The sequence below is a fragment of the Ambystoma mexicanum genome, chromosome 10 (assembly GCF_040938575.1).
Source record: "Ambystoma mexicanum isolate Mex_15411 chromosome 10, UKY_AmexF1_1, whole genome shotgun sequence".
Lineage (NCBI taxonomy): Eukaryota > Metazoa > Chordata > Amphibia > Caudata > Ambystomatidae > Ambystoma > Ambystoma mexicanum.
In genome coordinates this window covers 1027369443-1027385047 of record NC_090932.1, presented here as the reverse complement: position 1 = coordinate 1027385047, position 15605 = coordinate 1027369443, and the positions used below count along the sequence as shown (strand labels likewise).

The 15605-nt window shown below is 46.1% G+C and overlaps 1 protein-coding gene across 3 annotated transcripts in view; it reads right to left on the bottom strand.

The window, feature by feature from the left end:
- Positions 1-15605, bottom strand: part of CAPN10 (calpain 10) — a 431781-nt gene that overhangs the window by 131431 nt on the left and 284745 nt on the right. For all 3 annotated transcript variants that reach the window (XM_069618844.1, XM_069618843.1, XM_069618842.1), the window contains exon 8: positions 14528-14730. In XM_069618844.1, coding sequence (XP_069474945.1) covers positions 14528-14730 — 203 coding nt within the window. The remainder of the gene's footprint in view (positions 1-14527; positions 14731-15605) is intronic.

Below are 15605 nucleotides of genomic sequence, written 5' to 3'. Positions count from 1 at the left end.
CCCCCTCTAGCACAGGGACATCATTTAGGTGTCGCCAGAGGTCGCAACTGTGACCTCTGTGGTGTCCCTTGCGACCCCATTTTTTAAATTGTTTTTATGCAAGCTCCTGGGCTATGGCCAGCACCATGTGGCTCTTTACTTCTGGAGTGGCTGGCCTTCTTGTTCAGACCCTTTAAAAAAAAAAAAGAAAAATAAGAACAGGAGTGCCACAAGTCTAACACTTTCAGCACTGACCCTAAATAAGAAAGAATAGGAATACCAAATAATGTGTCTTTCTGGAATTCTATATAATAATTGCTAGACTCATTAATGGTTTATTTCAGGAACACTCCAGGGGTTGAGTCACTGATTTAATCTGTTCTTAAACACCTCAACTCAGCCTTTCATCCTTCTGAGGTCGATAAATGAGTACCAACACAAGTTGGGTGATACTGGGTGTATATTTTTTCTATATAAAGCACTTAAGCGTAAGTGCTATGTAATAACACATCACTATCATTTGGTCATGGACGTCTGCTTGCATTCACAGTAATTTGTTAATATGGGCCTATACACACTGATCTTAACGATACATATGGCGATCCATTCTTGTATGAAATGTACATCACATTATAGTGATATCATGACCATATTTTTCGTAGTGTAAAATGCTATGTGATGACACTTCCTGTTTTGTCAACGGGTGAAAGGTCATATTCCATCGCTACCCGCGATATCACTTCGAGGTGGTGTCAAATGACATCACTTCCTGTGATCTCGTCAAGGGTCATGTAATGTCACTTCCGCTACACCTGGCATTTTCGTGAAATGACATGACTGCTCTAGCCCTCCCCTTACTTGACTGTTTAGCATGTGCAAGTCCCTGATCTGGGATTCCTCTAGCCATTGCTGGGCTCTTGACGCTTTTTGCTTCTGAGGAGGCTTCCCAGCACCCCAGCATTTTTTCAGGGCCAATGAGAGGCAATAAATGTTCAAGTCTCCACAAAGGACTATCCACGGGTCTATTAATTGTGCTCTTAACTTGTTGATCCATTCCATTATAACTGTAATAAAGGAGTTTGAGTCCTTGTTGTTCAGATTCCAATACAGGTTGAAGAGGACCAGTATTCCTTCTGCTGGGATGGAGGAATCCACTAGTTTTATTAAAGGAGCTGGATCATTGGGGTGTATAATCCTTAGTACCTTTCTCACAGAGTTATTTTTCACCAAGGTTAATAGCCTCAAGCTGGGTCTCCCTTTCAGGCCCTTAGTCGCTTGGTTCAAGTAACCCGTGAATCGGTCCAGTAATTGAGTGTCGCTCAACGATGATTCTTGAAGACACAGTATGTCGCCCTTACTCATTCTATGATCCAGGGCTCGCAACAAGTGAGCGAAGCCCCTGGTGTTCCATGATCCAATCTGAAAAGATAACAAACCGTGTCCCTTCACGTTCTAATTGCACAGGCGGAGCGGCTCGTCCTCTTGAAAGCCAGCCCATGCTTACTCTTTTGGCATCCTTGTGATCAAGTCCTCTCTCCTGGGAGGGAACTCCTGCAATTCAATTTGGTTGCTCCTTTTATCATAATCCTCAGGGTCGTTGGGCCCTGAAGAGCTACTGGGACATCTCAAGTTGGTTTCGATGACAGTTCCTCGTCGGCAGGAGAACATCCATTTTGTGCCTTCAGGTCATGTTCTAGGTCATGGCGAGCTGAGAAATCATGCTCTTTCAAACCGAAGCCGAAAGCCCCCAGTTCGCTGCTGGCTTTCAGCATAAGGGCTATTAGAGCAGAAAAGGCCATATGCAACAGAACCCTTTCGTTCTCTTCTTCACTAGGGAGGTCAACTATCTTGTTGTGTTCTGATGTAATGACCCTTAGTTGTGGTACGTTTTGTAGGAGACTCATGATGTTGGCTCAGTTCAATATGAGGCCATCATCAGCCTTCAGTACTCTTCCCAAAAAACCTTACAGGGGCCTTAGCTCCCTCTTGCGATGTTAGTCGCTAGTTCCCCTCTGAACTCAGGTGAGGAGTCCCTCGCCTCTTGTTCTTAGGCAGGGTCCTGGTTTCCCGCAGTCGGGGCAGGCCTGCCCACCTGGAGTCTGCAATCATTTTCTCCATCACTCGAGCTTGTCTCTCGACTGGGATCCTCTTCCGGGTCATTCTTTCCCATTTAACTCCTAGTGTTTCAAATGGTTTGGCTTCCTTTTGTGACACTACTCGTTCATCTGGGGACCCCCACATATTGCTGAGATAGGCCCAGAGTCGAGTTCCTCCTCTTCTACTTCGTAATCCTCATAAGTAGACAGCAGCAGCAGGGCATCATCCTCTGCTTCAGAGACCGGGGTATCCCCTTCAACCAGCCTTTCAGAGCTTGTTTAATCGCCCCAGCCATCATTTGGGGATGGGAAATCACAGGAATCTAGACTATGTTGTTCAAGTGGAGGGGCGATGGTCAATGAGGAAACTGTAACTGTTCTTACATTTCTAATGAAGTTTCTGGAGCCACCTCCACGTGGCACCTTCGCTAACATGATGTTCTTGGGTTTCGCCTCTCTTCTTTGAGCTTCAGTGAAGGTTTCGGAAGCTTGCGATTGTCCTCGACAAAAAACGAAAAAGGCTTCGAATTCAATTGGTCATTCACAGGTGCCTCAACAAAGGTGCCGTCTTCTGTCGAGTTTCGACACTCTGTATGTCTTTTCAAGGAAACCTGGGAACTGGTAGGGGGCGTGCAAGCGTCTACTTGTATCTGGGCAGATGCCATATCTCTCTCGCTGCCCAGGCCACTACATGAGGGCACTTGGCTGTTTTCCCCAGGTCAGTTAACGTCCATGCAAGTGGTTCCTTTTCCACAGGACCATACTGGGGGCCCGTAGTTGTTTGCAGTGTGTTAGGTGTTAAATCGGCATCTTCTCTAGGGGTATGTATTTTTCTGCTGACAAGCACGTCTTGGCACTTCATTAGGGTAATAGTATATATATAAAGCAGGCCAGAAAGGACATTTTGTCCTCTCTGGCATCCTCAATCAGCTCTATGAGGTTTTTCAAGATAGCTCCCTCCGACTCCCTTTCTCTATCTTTTTTCCCTTGACACTTCAATGTAAGATTCTATGAAAACAAGTTTCGAGTGCATCAGTGCCAGTAAAGTTGATTGATCCATGTTGTTCTCGTTGAGATTTTCATAAAAATGTAGGAAGAGACACAGCGTAATGGAGACCATGGACTCAATTAAGGCCTGGACTTGGGTGCACTGAGCCTCCCATTTTTGGTGGTTATCCAGTTTCTCTAAATCCAGTAGCTCCTGCACTCTTTTCAGGGTGGGAGGCCTCACAGATCCTCTTTTCCCCTGAGTAGATTGCTCCCTTTCATGAAAATCAGACTCTGAGTCTTCCGACTCCTCACTTGAAGTTCACTGACACCGCATTCACCCGTTAAGGACAGCTTCTGGTCGGTAGACTTTGATCTTGCTGTGGGCCTTCTCATGTTGCCTCTGGGAGAAGTCCTTTATCTGCATGTAGGCTCCCTACCTGCAGCGCTCAGGTCCTGCCCACAATCCCCTTCCCCACTGCTGCTTCCGAAAGGTGTGTTGCTGCATTGCTTCATGGCACTTGCTCCTCTTATCGTGCTAGAAGCCTAACTCAATTTTTGTTTTTTTTTAGGGGCTCTAGTGTCCAGAGTTCCATCATCCTCCATTTCTCTCAGACACCTTTTCTCACCCCCAATCAGGATATTTGAGGACAGCTGGAGCAACCTTGTTACATTGTCTTTAACCCGACAGAATGCTGGCACAGAGTACTCTCTCCCAGTTCGAGCACTTCTGGCCGGGGCCAGTTCAACACTAAGCCTCGGCTGGGAGTCCAGGGGATTCGACTGGGACATCCTAGGTGCCCCAAAGTCCTCAGTGCCCATAGCGCCCGGCACCTTCTAGCTAGGCCTGGGTCACTAATGGAGCTGATATCCCTTTGTTCTGACGGGGTTTGATAATACCGTTTTCCTCAATCTCTGTGGATGGAATAGTCTCCTCTGTAATTTCTTCGCTAATTAGGGTTTGGTGGACCCCTTCTGTGGAGAAGTGCTCAGGATTGTGCTAGCAAGATCTATGTCCGATATGTTACTCAAGTCTCCTCCTATTGGAGGGGCAGCCACCTTATTGTTCAGCAACAGAACAGGGGCCTTTGCTCTAAAATGCCCCTTGATAGATTTACTGTCCAAAAGGGATTTGCTCCTAGATTTTGATAGGATACCACTGCCTTTTTTGGCAAGTGAGAGCCCTGCCAGCGGGGAAATAGTCCTGTCTTGGAGGGTTGGAGACCTAGGGCTCCATGTTAACGGGCACAGCCTCACTATTTCTAATTTCTCCCGACGGCAAGAACCCGCCATAGGGGTTTTCTTCAGTCGGGTTATCGTCGATCTGGAGTTGCGTGGTGGTCGCGCTCGGGCCTGCAGCCTCAACCAGGTTGGTAAAGCTGGTAAGTGAAGCTACATGAGTGTTCAGGAGAAGACCGCCCAAAGCCCTATACGGCTTCGCCATAGCCAAGTTATTTTCTAAGGTGGGCAGTAACCGTTTGTTTGGAATTTGAGGGGCATGAATAGTCTATTGCTGAAGTCATGCCTGCTCCTCCCGTATTCCCGGGATCCCGTGACAAAGGCTTGGGGCCATGGTGTAAAACAGTGGGGGAGGGCAGGGTACGAGAAGGAGCTCCCCAGCGAGTTCAGGGGGTGCACTTTCGCAGCATACAACTAACCTGCTGCATTGTACCAGGCCTTTTTATGCATTAGAATCTTGTAAATACGACAACTTTATTATTTTCCTATGTATCATTTATGCACTAATTTAGAGCAGAGGGCAGTGCAAAGGTCAAGTTACTTGACAGAAACCAGAACGCTTCTTTTGATTTTTATCTACATGGATGTAATTGCAGGCCATGGAGGAAAGCATCTCAAACAGGTATCTTTTCTCTGAAGCCTTTCAGAAAGAAACTGATTGAAGGGACGATTTCTTTCTGTTCAGGGTCTGCTGTGTTAGACACTCATGGAACAAACAGAAGCATTGTGCATATTTATTTTCCTAGCATTTTAGGATCATATAATTAATCAGATGGAAAACTGAGTTACTATTGATAATCATCTTTTGTAAGAAATTATGCTTTTTTTCAATGAAAGCAAACCAGTATTGCACACAAGTGTTTTTCAGAGTTCCTGTGCTGTGTGCATTGATCATCAAGATGCATCTATATGATGTGTTCATACACATTATCGTGTTGGAGAAGTTTTTCCACAATGTAATACATTGTTTGAAACCAGACATCTTTGCTAAACTACTGTTTTGTTTCTGACGGGTCCTATTCATTTTTATGTTTTGTCATGTTTTAGTTGCCCGATGCATATTGTGTACACTCTTGCAGAGGCAATTCATTTTGATTCTTATTTAATTTACACTAATTATCAAAACAATGTGTAAAACGAACAGTATGCACGTTTTAGTTTACATCCATTCAACCTTAACTTGCAGTCAATTGGGTAAATTACAATTAAAGGTAGGTGGCAACAGAGTCCTTGCTCAAAGGTGAGGGATTGTCTTTACACCAATCACAGTGGTCACAGCCTCTTCAAATCTTCAAGACTAGAATTAAAACATCCAAAACCTGACTATCCAGGAAGTGCAAGTGAGGTTCAAAAACAAAACAAAAATGAAACTGTTACATTTGTAATTGAAAAAGAAATCCAGCAAAACCAAAAAACAGGGAGCCTATGTCAGGAGGGAGAGTCTATACCAGGAGGAGAAAAAAAGGGCCTTGGCCAGGTCAAACGGTGTGTTTTTAGTCGTTTTTAGTTGTTTCTTAAACTGGGTGGTGGTCTTGCAACCCTTAAGGGCAGACGGAGGCTGATTCCAGAGCAATACTTTTTTTTCTCAGGCTGAAATCCTTCGAATTGTGGTTTACAGAATTGCTACTGTGCAAAGCTTTTCTCATTACAGTTAGCTTATGTATTTTGGTTAGTTGCTATCTATCCTTGAGGATCTTGCAGTGCTGAGGCAATTAGCTGTTCCTGTTCTTTGTGGGTGGTTTTCCCACTGCTATATTGGTGACGCATATGCTGGGCATGTTCTTTGTGACAGTAATTTGGACTGCTGAGGACTATGATGTTCCAGTTCTATGTGAGTGTAGCTTGCACTGCTGTGGTGAGGCCCCTAATGTACCTCTTCAGTGTGGGGCTGCTTGCACTGCTCCATCCCACATAGTCCCTTCTCTATGCAAGTGGAATTTATACTGGTGTTACCCACAATGTATCTGTTCCAAGTGTGGTAAGCTTGCATTGTTAAGACGTTCCTGTTCAACCTGAGGAAAGCGAGATCTACTGAGATCCATGGGATACTGTTTCTATATTATGAGTGGAGTGTTCATTACTGAAGGCTATGTAACACCAGTTTTATATGAGAGGAGCTTCTACTGCGTAGACACATTCCTGATCTGTTCTGTGTGGGAATCATCTACCCTTGCTTTACACCTTGCATTGATCTCCACCTGTTCTACATGATTAAAGCTTGCATTGGGATTGACTTGATTCTCCTTTTCGGCTTGTGTTACGGAAGCCGACAGTGTCCGGTCAAAGGTTCGAATCCAAAAGGATTGAATGCCATAGGGTCGAGTCAATAGGACCTAAAACAAAAGAGTCCAATTTTTTCTTTAAATGTATCTTTTTTTAGGTTTCCGTATAGGAAAGAAAAGAGTTTTTTACCACAAAAAAGTGGGTTTGGGGAGGGAGACCCAAAAAAAAAAATATATATAATAATAAATAATAAATCGACCCTTTTGTTTTCGATCCTTTTGATTCGATCCTTTGACCTATAACGGAAGCCGGCACAGTTCCTACTCAAGCAGACCTGCATTACAAAGCTTATAGTGTTGGTGTACCCTTTCTTTATATGCAAGAGAAACTCAGAATGTTCGTGTTCATCTGTTTAATTTGTGAGCGGTCGTTTCTGCCACTGCAACATGTGCTTTAACTTTTAATTGTGAGAAACCTGCTTTTTAGCCATGGTGCGGAAAGCTGCCACATGTTAATGATTTCCATACAATTTCAACTCTTTGCACATGTCGGCTGGATGTCGCATACTTTTTACTATCTTGCAAAGGAGAAAACTTCTTTTTACTCTCTTGATATCACATTTTCTTTGAAAATCTTAGAAAGAGGGCGTAAAATATTCCCACCTCAAATCTGGAGCACTGGTCCTAGGGTACCATTATCCACCCAGCATCTTGCCCGCTAGCTCACAACTACTATTTAAGTATTCTGCAATGATGACATCCACATGACCCTTTGCATACCAGTTTGTAAGAATCACATTAAATAACACAACCAAGGAAAGAAGAGATTACAACACATGCTGATCAGTAACAGTATTATGCAACGGCCCACCATTTTTTAACCACCAATAGACCGTCACACCGAGATCTAATGATGTGGGCACTCATCCACAAGGGCTCCATGAGAATTATGAGCCCACTATTAATTAGGATGTCCCTCAGCCTCTTGCTTCGCTTATGCTTCAAAGCATAAATGTCCATCTAAATCAAAAGGCACTAGTAAACGCCTGTCTCTTGGATAAAGATCAGGCCAAAATAATTTTGCTTTCAATTGTTTTTCCATTGGGAACACCAAAAGTGGCTTGTCACATCATACTTTTGCTTCCTTCATCACATCTTCATGAACCCGAATATCTGGTCTCTAACCTTTGGGAGAGAACATCTTCTAGAACACCAGTTTGGGCATTCGAGGAACGTAGGCTGGAAGAAATCCATTACCCATAAGATTGTGGTATGGCGTGGCAATTTGCTCCTCTCACTCTGGATCCAAATCAGAGACCATGAAGACTCACTTCCCAAATGGCTTCACCGCAGTTCTGTCCAATCTTATTAGGGGAAGCATGAGGAGCTTGAGGGTGGATCCTGTTGCACGTCTACCAATAAAGAAGCCATAGGTGGTTTAGGGTCTGAGCCCCTTGGCCTCACTGTTGACAGGATGATGGGCAGTGGTCGGCAGGAAGCATGCAGAATCGCTCTCCCACCCAAGCCACTCAGTGCAAGCATTATGAGATCAGGCTGCATGTCCCTTATGTGGCAGCTTCATAGCCCCATAGTGCCTAGAGCCTCTGGAGTTCTACAGACACTGGGCTTGAAGGACATCTTTCTGTGCTCCCAAGGTCCTCCGGAATACCTCTTGTCCATGTCCATCCTGTATTTTAGGCCACGGTGGAACCTCAGCCTTGCGGCCATTAAAATCCCATGTAAACAGGGCCTCTGACTGAGAGTTGGATTACGGCCCTGCGTTTGGCGCCATTAACTCAAAGTAGGATTTAGATCCCAAAATGGTGTCCTTGGTGCAATACCAGTCCTAGACCTATCAAACACCTCAGGTGGCCCCGGGAAAGGTGTGAGGGGTGCTACACCAAGGAACTACTGGACACCCTTCCAAAAAAGTAGTCGTGTGAGACCAGATCAGAATGACAGAGGAAGATTTTCATGCCTTTTTGTGTGATGTACTTTTACAAGTCCTGTAATTAAGGCAAGAATCTCAGGTATGTGTTCCAATTATTTTTTTCCAGCAATTTAAGCTAAAAGGTCCACCTTCCCCAGCACCAACTAAAGCACATGTAACGCACGCTAAGGCCGCTCTTAATATTCCACTCAACATCAGTCACCCATGCCACTGGCGCATGTCATCACCTATTCACAGGATACAGCACCTCTGACCTACACACCTACACACACACCACTCAGACAAGAACCACACAACTCCCTCAACAAAAAGAACCGCACAAAGACATGTTTAAAGTACGAGGTGCGCTTTACGCCAAATGAGAAAATGTAATGAACATATATGGAAGAAGGATAAACTGCTGGGGTGCACCTCACTGATGCATGCTGTGGGAAAATGGCGTGCATTCTGGCATACACCCAGCAGGATTGAAACAAAGTGCGCCCTCTGCCCAACACGTCTCTGAATTAGACCATATAAAACATACTAGCATGCAAATGACCTACATTAACATAGTATAGCATTGCAGAAAAGCAAGTTAGGTTAATGTTAGCCAACATTCCTTCAACAAAGCAAAGCTATGCCTGCACACTATATGTACACAAATGCAGTCAGTGACAAAGCAGTTTGGGTGGATTGTGGTATCGTCAAGGAAGCTGGGTGCCAACCCAAGCCAACTTATGCTAGGCACAGCAAATGTGGGCATGATCACATGGCCACCTTACCATGCCATGCTTTTTAAGGGAACAGATTATGAGAGGCATTCTGCCATCGCCTGCCCGATTGGTTCCCCTCGTCGAGGTGCAGAAATCATATCCAATGGCACAAGCTGAAAGAGCAGGATTCATACTCATACAGAAAATCATTGACCTTGCAAGACCTCCACACAAATACAAATTAGACCTGATAGGCAAAGATATTTCTTTAGGAGGAAAGGGCCAGGGATCACCCATGGGGAGGCATCAACTAACTCCAAATCCCACATTAAAAACTGTAATCCATACGCAAGGGAGAGGCCGATTAAACACCTCAGAGAGTCTGAAGACGGGTTCAAGGCCCTAAAAAAAACAACAGCCTGTGCCAAAAGGAGCTCATGAAGAGTGCTGAAGGCCACAGAAGTAACCCAGGAGGCTGCCGTAGGGAGTACCCGGTCATTAAGAGGAAAGAGAAGGGGGGGACTAAATAAAAGCAGGAGGAAAAAAAAGACCTAAAGTAAGTGGAGAGGAAGATAGTGACTCGCCCAGTAAAAAAAGAGCGAGAGATTGGTGGTTCCAGAATCCTGCTAAATTAAATAACAGTCTCGACTACTGCAAGTTGGAGGCTTCTCAAAGGAACAGCAAAACCCCTCAACATTGCTTTCCCCGCGGAGCAGTTGCTTGCCACCATTTCTCTTTCTGGCGCGGAAGGCATGTAAATTGCCTTCCCCTGCGCCTCAAGGGAGACTTTAGAGCACACAAGTCTTTCTATTGTTTCTATACCCATATCTGTTGGTTGTCATCACCTGTGTGAGGAAGGTTAACAGTTGAGATGTGTGCTGTCCCCAAAAAGACACTGGCTCTGAAGCAGGCAGCACCCGGGTACAAGCACGATAAGAGGAGCAAGTGCCATGAAGCAATGCAGCCACACACCTTTCGGAAGCAGCAGTGGGGAAGGGGATTGTGGGCAGGACCTGAGCGCTGCAGGTAGGGAGCCTACATTTGTTGTATCGGGAAGGCAAGCAGACGAGTGAGGTTGTACAACAAAGTTAGAGGCGGAAGGCCAGGGGATTGGACTGGGCTAAGCCTGGGTGCCAAGGTCTACCACCAGCTCAGAGATGGTAGCCACAGAGGTCAGGGGAGAGGTGTTTGCGAGCGTTGCTCATGGAGCAGACCTCGGGCCCCACTCAGACCTGGTCCCTGGGGCCTGCAATTATCTAGAGAAAGTCAGGAGTTATAGCATGCAGTGAATCCAAAGGAACAGCCCGGTGGCCTTTGGGCAGGGTTGTTGAAACAAGAGACACTATCATATTATTTCCGAGTTGAAGGACATCTACTTAGAAGCTTGAAGAAGCAAAGCCGTGGGGTGATCACAACCTGAAACAAACCACATGAGAAATTATTTTTCACAGACTCTTGTACTGCACACATATGGGCATGATCACCCAAGTACATGGCCCTGCACCAGTCCCACCAAGCTATTTAAGCAGATGCCAGCAGAGGTGTGCAGTGGGTGTTGGAGTTCGGAGCGGTTGGTGTGGTGGTTGGTGCAGAGTGTGGCGGGGGTGGATGGAGGTGAAGAGACCAGAGAGCAAGAAATTACGAGAGCGGAGGAGGAATACAAAGAACCAGAGAGAGTCAAAGAGGGTGGGGGAGAAAGCTAGAATGGAAGAGAGGAGGAAGCGATGAAAGAGATAGAGGGAGAGAGAAAGAAACAAAGAGACCGGAGAGAGAGGGAGAGAGAGAGGAGACCAGAGAGAGAAGGGACCAGAGAGAGGCAAAGTGGGGAGGAAGGGAGAGAGGGGGGAGGGAGAGAGAGAGAGAGAGAGAGAGAGAAAGCGAGAGAGAGAGAAAGAGAGAGAGAGAGAGAGAGAGGGAGAGAGAGAGGGAGAGAGAGAGAGAGAGAGAGAGAGAGGGAGAGAGAGAGAGAGAGAGAGAAAGTTATACCAACTGTGTATGTGTCCGAACCCCATCGGAAGGGCTAAGGGTATCGGGTGTGGGCTACCTGATGGAACGCGCAATCCTGACTACTTCAGCATCAACCAAAAAGATCCAGCAAAGGCCAAGCAAAAAAGCTATCAGCACTATAAATCCCAGAGATAGTGACAGTTTTGCCGCAAAAAAGGCAGATCTGAACTAAGGGAAAGAGGAAAGGGCTGGAGGATCGGGATGCTGAAGAAATCCCTACCGATTTGTGAAAACCTAACTCCATCCCATGGGCTCCGTAAATATTGCATCCCAGTTTTGATACCAAATAGGAGGCTAACTGAATTTGTATAGTGGCATTGTGGTGTCTTGAGCCCTTGGCTGCGACAGTGGACACAGATATCCTGGACCTCGTGCTTCCTGGTAAAGTCGTTGCATGTAGGACAGATCAGCAAATGCATGGGGCGGACACAAACCGCCTAGTGCCCATGTGCAGCAAGTCAGCAGCATATTTAACAGCAAATACAGTCCCTTTTCTGGATGCTATAGTCCATAGATACTTCTTAGGAGTTGAAATGAGTAGCTAACATGTAGCGATGGTAGGCTAAGAGGTGGTGTTTGTTTCTGGCTGCCTCCTCACACATCTCAACAAGTCCTTTTCAGGCGTACTTGCCAAAATGTTGAAGTGATGTTTTAAGGAATCAGGTAAGAGTCTCTGAATTAGTTGCAGGTATATTTTATTCACCTGCTTAAGTTACAGTTTACATCAAGATCAGGATAAAATGCGTTGAGAACACCCACAAAACACACCATCACATCCATCTCCCAGGCACCAACTGGCACATTCACATGGCACATTCACTCGGGCCACTCTCTCAATACAAAGCGATAGTCATAGTTCTGATGCACCACCAGTACCGGGTGCACAAACTCTACCTCCCATCATCCAAGATGCAAGCGAGTCAGTGTAAATAAGGACACAGTGTTACTGCCCCAGAAACTCAAGGAGTAAGAGTCCACTCTGGAGAACGACCGCTCAGGAGAGGCCATATGCGAAACCCTGCTTGTCTGTCATGGGGCCACAAGGGACCAAACAAACAGAATTTGAAGGCCAAGGCGGTCCTGAGCGATGTGAGCTTCTATCCCATTGAAGAGAAAATGGCTGGTGGTTGGAGCTAGGGATGCGCAAGGAAGGGATGAGGAGTGGGGGCATCGCTGCGCCTTCTCCTTGGCTGACCCATTTCTACTTTGAGAGCCTGCTTTGCCATGGTATTCAGCCCCATTCCCTTTCTGGGTAAAAAATAAATAAAAAAAAAATAAAAAAAAGGGAACAGGCCATAGGTACAAGTGTATTATTCTTTATTCAAAACAATACTGCTTTATACTGTATACTAGTGCAGCCCACCCCACTCCCCTCACCTCCTAGATTTGCCTGGTTTGCTCTGCTATTGCTAACTCTAGGTGAGCAAAGGAAAACATTACATTCAGGAAAGTAAACCAACATGTGAAACGCAGGCCTGGGAGATCCTGCTGAAGATCCAATGGCTAGGCCTGCTAGACATGGGGAAAGCAGCTTGGACCACTTCCATCCTCCTTCCGGTCTCTAATGCGCTCCAGGACAGCCAAACAGCACCCAGGTAGTATGCGACACCATGTAGCCAATAGACTTGGGATGTTACATTAATAATGTATTCTTTTCTAGAGCTGCATTCTATGACTCCCATTTGCAAGTGCTGTGATAAGTGCTATTATTAGCCAATTTAGTGGTTCTCAAATTATTGACCTCAGAAGGATGAAAGACTGAGTAAGCCCTGCTGTGAGATTCGAACTTGCAAACTGCAGGCTTGCCCAATGTCAGAGAGAAGCACTAAACCCATGAGCTATGCACCTGGATAGAGAGAGTGCTTAAAGTTAGACTGGATACGTGTAAGCACAAGAACAAAGAACTGTGGGTTGGATGCTACAGTTCTGGGAGTGAAATACAATTCTGACTGTCCAATTGCCTCTTTTACCAAGCATAAAATTAAGTCATACTTCATGTGCCATCATCTAAAGAATATGTGGCTGCATTACAAGGAGGCTGGGCCTCATTACAAGTTTGGTGGGATTCTGGTGGTAAATCCGCCGGAATAACACCAAATAGAATTACTGTTAAGACCACTTGGTCTGGCGGAATTACCACTGGATTGCAAGGGGTGACATGGCGGTGTTAGTCCCCATTTATGGAGTCCATAGGACTACATGGGGATTTTGGCAGAATTACTGCCAGCAGTAATTCCACTGGTAGTAATTCTGCAGATTTTTGGCAGTGAAGTGGCAGAATTACCACCAGCATTTTGCTGGAGGTTTTTTCATCTGCCTCATCACCAAAGTTAAAGTACAGCGGTGCAGTAATACAGTGGTAAGAGAGTTACCACTTCATTACTGCAGTTTTTTTCCCTCACCGTTGTACTTGTAATCAGGCCCAAGGTCTTCCTCGTGTTTAAATAAGGATAAAAAGGGCAACATCTTTAACATGGCTATTGACTTTAAATGGAACGCAGCAAACCAATAAAGGGCATATAGAAATACTGGAATTGTCACACATTGCACCAACACTCCCAATCGCATAGCAATGTCCTTCAATGGGTAGTGCACCATTATGCTGTTAGCAAGCATCCACTGTGCAGCATGTGAGGATGTCTTTCTAATCCTTGGAAAATGGTTCCTTAAGCATTTCAGGGCTCACTTGCGGGTAGCAGTGATCGAGCACTCACGGTCAACTCTTAGGATGGAAGTGAGCTGGACAAGAATACAGGGCAAAACGTTATCACCTGGTTGCATCCATTACACATTTTGGCAGGCACCCATTCCATGGATATTGGCATTTTCAATAATATTTCCCCGGGTTTTCTTTCCAGGTAAAGATTCAACTCAAAATCCAGGTGCAACTCGCAAACAGGGAACATTTGGTTCCGAAAACGAGCCTTTGTTTTCTGAGGCAAGCAGTAGACATAACCATAATTGGGAATATGCATATTCCATTCAGTCTCACATAGAAAACCATACTCAGCTTGTTGGACACTTGACTGAATTTACACAGGGGTTCCTTAATAGGGACACAGTTGGGGTACAGCACACTGTACCCCATTAGAACTCACGAGAGCTGCCACCTACCAAGGGGATACAAAGATAGTAGTGCTGGGAGACTCAAGGGAGAATTGCGCCCGTGGGGCACCCTAAACCAGACAGGTTAAGGAACCCAAAGGTAACACTGGGGACTCAATTCCCAGGAGAAGAGTTGGCTGAGGACTCAGTACGGAAAAGGTTGGTAAACCAGTCTAGAAAAAACAAAAAACACAAAGGGTTCTGCTATGGCAGAGATTAGGACTTTTGACCTAACATGGATCATACCTTAGGTGTATCCGGCCAGTGGAAAAGGCACGGAGAAGGAACTGTCCATCTACATCCTTGAGGAAGGTGCTGGGGACCAGGAGGTAATGCCCAGGCGTCAAGATTCTGCGCAGGTGCACTTCCCGGTCGTAGGAATGGCATTTGGTGCCTGCCACAGGAGACTCACTCAGGGCTTTCAGCAGGTTGAAGCGTCTCTTCTCAACCTGGAATACAAAAATGCCACCGTCTTAGTGGGAAAGTCATTTATGACTATTATGGTGAGACTTTGAGGGGGAAAAGGGGATCAGAAGTGAGGAGGGAGAAAAAGTGAGGAAGGGGAGAGAGAGTGAGGAGGGAGACCAGGAGGAAAGAGTGGGGAAGGAGAGAGATGAGGGGCGGGAGATAAGAAAGAGGAGAGGGGAAGGGAAAAGAGAAGCGGGAGACGGGGAGGATGCGAGTGAGAGAGAGAGAGGCAATGAGAGAGAGTGGCCGCAGAGAGAGAGAGAGGGGGTTGAGAGAGATAGAGGGTTGGCAGAGTGAGAGAGAGGGGGCGCAGACAGAGAGGCGTGCAGATAGCGAGGGGGCAGAGAGAGAGAGAGAGAGAGTGAGGGGCAGAGAGAGGGGCAGAGAGAAAGAGGGAAGGAAGAAAGAGGGGGCAAGGAGAGAGATAGGGGGCTGGGAGAGGGACAGAGAGAGAGACAGGGGGTAGGGAGAGAGACAGGGGGCAGGGAGAGAGATAGGGGGCAGGGAGAGAGAGAAAGACAGGGCGCAGAGAGAGGGGGAGGAAGAAGGAGAGAGTGGGGTGGAAATGTGTGGAAGGGAGACGGGCCAGGAGAGGAGAGAATGGGGACGGTGCAGATGGGAGAGCTGGAAGATAGAGTGTATAGAGCATATTCACACCCGTTGTGTGTATGTGCTAAGGAATCATGCATTGTCCACAGACTCCATAATGAGTACTGCGGTTCTGACTGATGATCTAGAGGTTCCTGCTGGATGAGGGGGAGGAAGAGCCTACACTGGATAACCTGTGGACAGAGCTGTCTATATCTTCACTTTAAGAACATTTAGAGAAAGTAGCCGAGGCCAACAGAATCTTTCC